Raw genomic sequence first — 7,298 nt, 5'->3', positions numbered from 1 at the left:
AGGATGTTTTCAATCTTTCTTCCAATTTTTCCACTTTTCCAGGGTGTGCATAATAATTTTTATGATGAGAAAAAAAGAAAACAAGATAAAATGTCAATATATGTTTGGGTTATTACCAAATTTGAGATCCCTGAGGGCAAAAGGTGGGGAGTACGGGTTTATTTGGGGGTAGCATTATGCGCACATCTGCCAGCAAGAAGTAGTCTTCCCTACCCCTCCTCTCTCCCATCCGCATTTCTGAGTAGAAAAAAAAATCTGGACGCATATAGCTTCATCATAAAGATTACGTGATATGTATATGAAATTATTACATGATTATTTAATTGCAAAAAAAATCAAATTTGCTGAAAATTTTCTTCAAGTTTTTGTTTTTCAAAACTGTGCTCTAGACCTAGGAGATGGTTCAGACTAAAGATGCTTGATGGACCCCTGAGACACCCTCAAGTTGCCCTCTGGGCTTTCCTCCCTTTCCAATAAATAATTTTGTTTTTAAATTTTTGTGCTTTCTGGCTGGAGAGAGGGAGTTGGGTTTTCATCGGGATTTCAGGAAATAGCATCTAAACCTCTCGTGTAGCCGTGGATTTTCATGAGACAGTTTAAAAAACATTTTATCTGAAATTCCCTTAAATCTCTAGTGAGATCTTTTTTCATTTTAAACGATATGTTTAAATCCTGTATTGGGAATGAAACACCAAACCCTGCTTTCTTGATCTCATTAGCATGAGCCTAGGCGGCTGGAGGATTCTTGTTTACAAGGTGTCCTGCTTATTCTTCCAATGGATGCATCTTCCTCCTTACCTCATGAAAACGAAGTGTGAGAGAGGTTCGCCCTTTGTCCCAAACCCCTCACGTTGTATTCCACAGTCAAGATCATATCTGCCCACCCTCTCTGTGTTCCTACCTCGAACACCGCGGAGACACACTGTATACTCTACCCAAGCTACGTCCAAGAAGCGTTCCGGAGATCTAAGACAGGACAAAACTTCCCATTTATCCACGCTTGCTCAAGACACTCTTTAAGACAGAAGAAACCCGGGAAAGAGACGAGGTGAACCTATCTCTAAGTTTCTCCGGGGCGAGAATTTACCACTACAGAAATACTCAAAGATGGCCAGAGTACCGGCGCCCAACACAGCCTCTGCGCCTCAATTTCTTTTCCCTGTAAGTGACAGGTCAGCGCTGCGCTTCTTGTACTGGACTAAAGACTAACTCCACTGGCTGTGTCGGGCGTTAGGGTCCCCGAGAAGGAATCCAGCTTAGCCCCAACTGAGAAACCCCTCTCATCTCATTCCAGCTCTCTATTCCTCGGTTTTTCTTTGCCCTGGGAGTGTATACTGGAAAACCAGATGGACTGATTGCTCTGAAACTCCGAGTTAGCGCCTTCCAGGTACATCCTCTCGATGAGCCCCTCAGTCGGGAGTCCTCAGGAGCTCCTCGAAGCACCCTCTTGAGATACAGGCCACGCCCTTCTCCTCGTCTTTGTTTTTGAGAAGGGTCAGTCCTCCCAGAAAGGTGACGAGGGATTGAGGGCGAACAGAAGGGCCCAAAAGCCAGCGTTTGGGGAGGAGGGTGCTGGGTTAGCACGTGGTTTCTTTGGGAACCAATGGAGCCCGGCAATTTTGTCACCGGGTCCTGGTCCCCTACCCTGCAGACAAGGCCAAAGGAAGGCGTGGCCTGGACCTTGAGTGTGCGTCCAGGAGTCTCTTAGACCTGCCATCACAAAAGGGGAAGTTAGGAGTAGTGAGTGATACCTGGTAGTGGTAGAGAACTTGGCAGCTCCGCCCCCTAGGCCTCCGAGATGCTGCTGAGCCGGCTCACCTCCACTCCCTTCTCCGTGGACAACATCCTCAGGCTGGAGGGTGAGCAGAACGATGCCAAGACTCCGTCACAGTGGGAGTTGCATAGGAACCCAGAAAAGCCTCAGTACCTAACAATGGACCTGGAATCCGGAGGGCCAGAGAGCGGCGACAGGGCACAAGCTGGATCAGACCCTCTTCGGTTCCCCTGGGAGGCAGTCGTGGAAATGGAGCCAGGTGAGTAACAACCCAGGTTTCCTACCGGCATTATTGAAGGAGTGAGTCGTCACTGATGGAGAAAGAGACTGCGTCTTCTGAGGTCTCACCCCATCTTCCCTCATTTTAGGAGTCCAAAAGACAGCCTCACTCTTCCTAGCCAAGCCTCCTAAGGACTTGAATTGTAGGGTGTTCCCTCCCACAGTGGCCCCTCTGCTAGCCACAAAAACATGATTCCATTGGAGCCTGGTTCTGAGAGCTTCTTTCTCCCACCAAACTTCTTTACCATAACTTAGTTTATGCTCCATCACTACTGCCCTTGCCTGCCTAGCCCAAATCTTTCTGGAGGAAACAACCTAGGCTTGTTGATTTGTCTGAACACACACACACACACACACACACACACACACACACACACACACACACAATTTCTCTATAGAGAAAATGGGAGAGAAGAAACAAGTCTCTCTCTCTCTCTCTCTCTCTCTCTCTCTCTCTCTCTCTCTCTCTCTGTGTGTGTGTGTGTGTGTGTGTGTGTGTGTGTGTGTGTGTGTGTGTGTTGCTTTTCAGGTGGACTTGAGGGCACTTAAGAATAACTAGGACCCTAGCTAAGAAACTAATCCCTCCCAATCCTAGAATCTGGTCCAGAGTGCATGGGCAAGCCGAGAGGTCCAGGAACCTATCCTTAGCTTGTGGAAAGAGAAGGACAGACAGGGAGTTTATGTTCTGGGAGTTTCTACAATCAAAGTGGTATATAGACAGGAAAGGCCTGCCACTGGAAGAATGCAATGGCCACTGTCCTCCTACCCAGACAGTGTGTGCCAGGAGTAGTCACACCTCCAGTCCGAGGTGGGGAGGAGAGGAGATTGGCACCACCAGCCTCCCCTACCAAGCCAGGCTGCATATAATCAATCACAAGGGCACCTTCAGAATTACCCTGGACTTGAGGCTGTTTATCAACCGTCTTCTAGAAGCCTGGACAACACTTGGTTGTGTTAGAAAAGAAACCCTTGGGTTTTCTGCGGCGGTGGACACTAACATTCAGTTCTTGGGTACGGGCCCGCTAACGTGAAGTTCCTTTCAGCTTTGCTGAGAAAGGCCTACGACAGCTTCTCTCCCCACTGCCCCAGCCGCAGGCACACCTGGGGATGTCCCTTGACTGGCACCCTGTCTTCTGCCACTGTGATAGCCACACAGGGCCCACCCAAGCCTGGCCCTGAGGGCTGTAGGTCAGGGGAATGGACCATCTGGCAGGCTTCACCACAACATGTGACATGCATCCCCATCTGACCCTCTTGCTGTCTTGAAAGCAGGGCTCAGAGCTCTCCAGTTGTGACTAAGAGGGTACAGGATGCTAACTCTTCACTTTCTATTTATTTATTATTTATTTATTTAGGTTTTGGATTTTTTTTTGAGACAGGATCTCACTATGGTTGAAATCAACCTTTAGTGTGTCGGTTGGCATGGACAAGTAGCAAATCATTTCTATTGCCTAAACATGAAATTCAAGGAAGCCAAATGCCATTTTGTGTTCAGTTCCCTGCTGTTTGTCCTACCAAAGCTAAGTCCTGTCGGACCCAGAGCTCCCATTAATAAATCGAGTTTATTTTCAGTCAACTTCAATGACCTCAGCTGCTGAGGGTACGTTTTTCATAATTTTTGAGATCTACAATTAAAGTTTCTACTGTGTTTTTGGATTTACCCGTGTGGGGGCTCTTTTCCTGATGGGAACTTTGAAACTATGAATAGCCTGTTTTTGAGATCTACAATTAAAGTTTCTACTGTGTTTTTGGATTTACCCGTGTGGGGGCTCTTTTCCTGATGGGGACTTTGAAACTATGAATAGCCTGTTTTTGAGATCTACAATTAAAGTTTCTACTGTGTTTTGGGATTTACCCGTGTGGGGGCTCTTTTCCTGATGGGAACTTTGAAACTATGAATAGCCTGGAGCTGGCTATGTAGATCAGGCTGACCGGAACTTAGAACGAGTAGAAAGCCTTTGCTGAGTCAGCGACTTTCTTTTTTTTTTTTTTTTTTTTTTGGTTTTTTCGAGACAGGGTTTCTCTGTGTAGCTTTGCGCCTTTCCTGGAACTCACTTGGTAGTCCAGGCTGGCCTTGAACTCACAGAGATCCGCCTGGCTCTGCCTCCCGAGTGCTGGGATTAAAGGCGTGCGCCACCACCGCAGCGACTTTCAATTGGCGTCTCCTGCTCTCTTGCTCGCTCTGCAGCATCGCTGGAGGTCAGTCTCATTTAGATTTTTAAAATGAACACTCCTGTTTTCCCACTTTTGGTGTCCTCGGTTTCTACGAGCACAGATGCCCCTGGGGTGGGGGTCTCTCCCTAAACTTTAGTCCTTCCCCAGAAGTTATGCGCTGGGCTGGGGGTTGAGAACCAGGATCTCAACCCGAGCCATCCGGCCCTCCTGAGAGCCTTGGCCCGGCCCGTCTTGCCCTCACTTCGGGGCCCTTAGATGTTCCCTTCCATGCCCCTGGATTTTTCCGGGTGTGAGTTTCCTCTCCATCCTCCTTGGGGAACAGAGTTTAAGTCAAGACAAGAGACATGGAAAGCAAGGGGGAGGCTGCATTTAGGCGGGTCTGCGCACAGTCACAGTCCGGCTGAGGGAAGGACTACAAGGGAACCACCACGGGGCCACCGGCTTGCCAAAAGGACCCTAAAGGAGGTAGGGACTGTTTATCAAAATGCCAAAATGTGGATCTCAACTTCACGTATCGAAGAGAACCTCTATTTCCAAGTCTGAGAGTCGGGATCAGGAAATAGCTGGCTTTTAATCTGCTCAGGATATATCTTGTTCTTAATTTGCACCGCAGAGCATCGTGTTTATGAAGTTTAAGGTCCAGCCCCATTCTAATAGGCCCGCACACTCACGTTTTAAGATTCCTCAAACTGTTGGACTACCAGACACCATTGAAGAAAATAGGCACACCTGATCCGGAATCTACTTATCGGCGAAACAAAGAGTGCACGGAGGTGGAGGGGGTGGATCACAGTACATCAGACTTGACTTGGGCTGAGAAATACAGCATCTGAGATCTGCCTGGGAGGCGGGTGGGGAAGGGTGAGGACAAAGGGATGCTCAGTGAAGGCTGCCAAGGAGTGCGCTGTCTAGTGAAAGCAAGCTGAGCCTGTTGCTGGCTGTTGACGGTGTTCCTTCCGTGTGATTGTAGAGACTCCTCCGCGCGCGACCTCCCCGCTTGGAGCTGGGAACCCGAGGATGGAGCGCGGCGCGGGCGACGGCGGTGGCGACAGCGTACACCGGGGCGGCCCGGAGCCGGCCAGGACGCGGCCGCGGCGGAAGCCCCGCGTGCTCTTCTCGCAGGCCCAGGTGCTGGCCCTGGAGCGCCGCTTCAAGCAGCAGCGGTACCTGTCTGCCCCTGAGCGTGAGCACCTGGCCAGCGCGCTGCAGCTCACGTCCACGCAGGTCAAGATCTGGTTCCAAAACCGGCGCTACAAGTGCAAGAGGCAGCGCCAGGACCAGACCCTGGAACTGGCGGGCCACCCACTGACGCCGCGCCGGGTGGCAGTCCCCGTACTGGTGCTGGACGGCAAGCCCTGCCTGGGTCCTGACGCCCCCGCGTTCCCGGGTCCCTACGCGGCCACCGCGCCCCATTCTTGCTTCGGCGGCTACTCGGGCACTCCCTATAGTGCTAGCTACGCGGGCCGCTACACCGGCGCTGGCCCGGGGCCACTCACACCACTGGCCAGCTCTGGCTTCAGCCCAGGTGGCCCGAGTGCCGCCCCGCAGGGCCATCTGCCCGCCACGCTACAGGGAGTCACGGCCTGGTGAAAAGCCGGGGCTCAGCTACTGCCAGTTAGGGCCTGGTGCCTGGTCCCCTCCCCTTCCAGCTGCTCGCCAGCGAGTTGAGCGTCCGCCAAGGGGCTGAAAAGCGGCGATCCGTCTTGCACAGTCTTCCTTACTGCTCGGCCCAGAGGAGCGGCCCGCCGTAGGCGCTGAGAACATTCTTTCTCTCCGAGATGTAGCTGGGCTTTGGCTGGCCACCTAGATGCTATACAATGAGGATAGCACGGTGGCTGACAGTTTGGAAGCAGGTGATTCTGAGCCACAACCCACTTTAAACAATTGTAAGCATCCTGGAGGCCTGGAGATCAAGGCTGTCCGCACTCCATCCCTTAAAGGAACAAGTGCGCAGGGGAGAGGGGATGCAAGGTTGAGAAGAGAAAATTATCAAGTCGCTGAAGATACCAGAGGACAGGAGCCTGAAAGTGCCCCAGACATGGTTTAGGGTTGAAGCATCCTGGACCTCCGGGGAACATCCACCGGAGAGCATTTCCCCTGGTGGTGATCTCACCTCCAGAGGGGCCTCTCTACTCTCAGCCACTGCATTTTGTGCAGGGAACAGCGGGACCAGTAAACGAGCTAACTATATTCGGTGTGTTCGCGTGTTATAGACAGCAGGACCCTCAAGAGGGCGTGGTGACATGCACCTGTAATCCCACCACTCAGGAGACCCAAGCGGGAGGATTGGGGAGTTCGAGGCCAACCTGGGCTACATAAGGAGCCCCTGCATCCAAAGCAAAATAAGTCTAGGGAGATAGTTGATTCAGCCCTGAAGGTAGGTTATCGGGTTTTTCCTAGTAACTTTTCTCCTCTTTGTAGATACTCTTAGGGGGACATTTAAAGTTCCCATCAGGAAAATATCCCTGCCCCCACCCCAGGTAAATCTAAAAAGATAGAAGCTTTAACTATGGGCTCTTCAAAATTATGAAAAATTTACACTCCCCCCCGCCAATCTTAAGTTATTCAACCTGAAGACTGAAAATAAACTCTTTAGTGGGAACACGGGGTCAAATATGAGTTTAGCTTTGGTAGAAAAAACAGAGCAGGGGATTGAAGTAGAAAAATGTGCCACCAGCTTCCTTGGACTTCATTTCCAACCACGAGAATCCCAATTCTGTACCTCTTCAACTGATATCAAAAGCTAAATTCTATTATTGAACAGGTTTCCGTATTTAATTAAAAGGGACTCCCTCAAGTTTTCCCTGGATGGCATACTCCCAGGTTGTTTCCATTAAAGTGAGGAAGGGGTGGGTTCGATCTTCTCTGAAAGATGCTCAACTGTTGGCAGCTTGCATCCCTTAAGAGTTAAATGCCTAAGCTAGGGCAAATCAAAGCCACTGTTCCAATTTAAAATCTGCTACCACTTTCTCCCTTTTACATTTATTCACTGGGGGAGGGAGGAAGTGCATGCCTTGCCATGGTGCCTATAGTCAGAGGACAAAGAGAATGAGTCCTCTCTCCTTTCACC

General features: G+C 50.4%; 1 protein-coding gene across 1 annotated transcript; it reads left to right on the top strand.

The window, feature by feature from the left end:
- The first annotated feature begins 1,798 nt into the window (after positions 1-1,798).
- Nkx2-6 (NK2 homeobox 6) lies at positions 1,799-5,818 on the top strand. Its single transcript, XM_052734239.1, has 2 exons — positions 1,799-2,033; positions 5,199-5,818. The coding sequence occupies exons 1-2, from the start codon at positions 1,799-1,801 to the stop codon at positions 5,816-5,818; spliced, it is 855 nt and encodes a 284-aa protein (XP_052590199.1).
- The last annotated feature ends 1,480 nt before the right edge of the window (positions 5,819-7,298 follow it).

The sequence above is a fragment of the Peromyscus californicus genome, unplaced genomic scaffold, assembly GCF_007827085.1.
Source record: "Peromyscus californicus insignis strain IS unplaced genomic scaffold, ASM782708v3 Scaffold_12__1_contigs__length_115047231, whole genome shotgun sequence".
Classification (NCBI taxonomy): domain Eukaryota; kingdom Metazoa; phylum Chordata; class Mammalia; order Rodentia; family Cricetidae; genus Peromyscus; species Peromyscus californicus.
Note: the sequence above shows the minus strand (reverse complement) of the source record. Positions and strands in the feature narration are given on the sequence as shown.

Coding starts and splice junctions, on each gene's coding strand:
- Nkx2-6 (XM_052734239.1), top strand. CDS start 1,799: ATGCTGCTGAGCCGGCTCACCTCCACTCCCTTCTCCGTGGACAACATC. Junction 2,034..5,198: donor AGTCGTGGAAATGGAGCCAG/GTGAGTAACAAC, acceptor GTGTGATTGTAG/AGACTCCTCCGCGCGCGACC.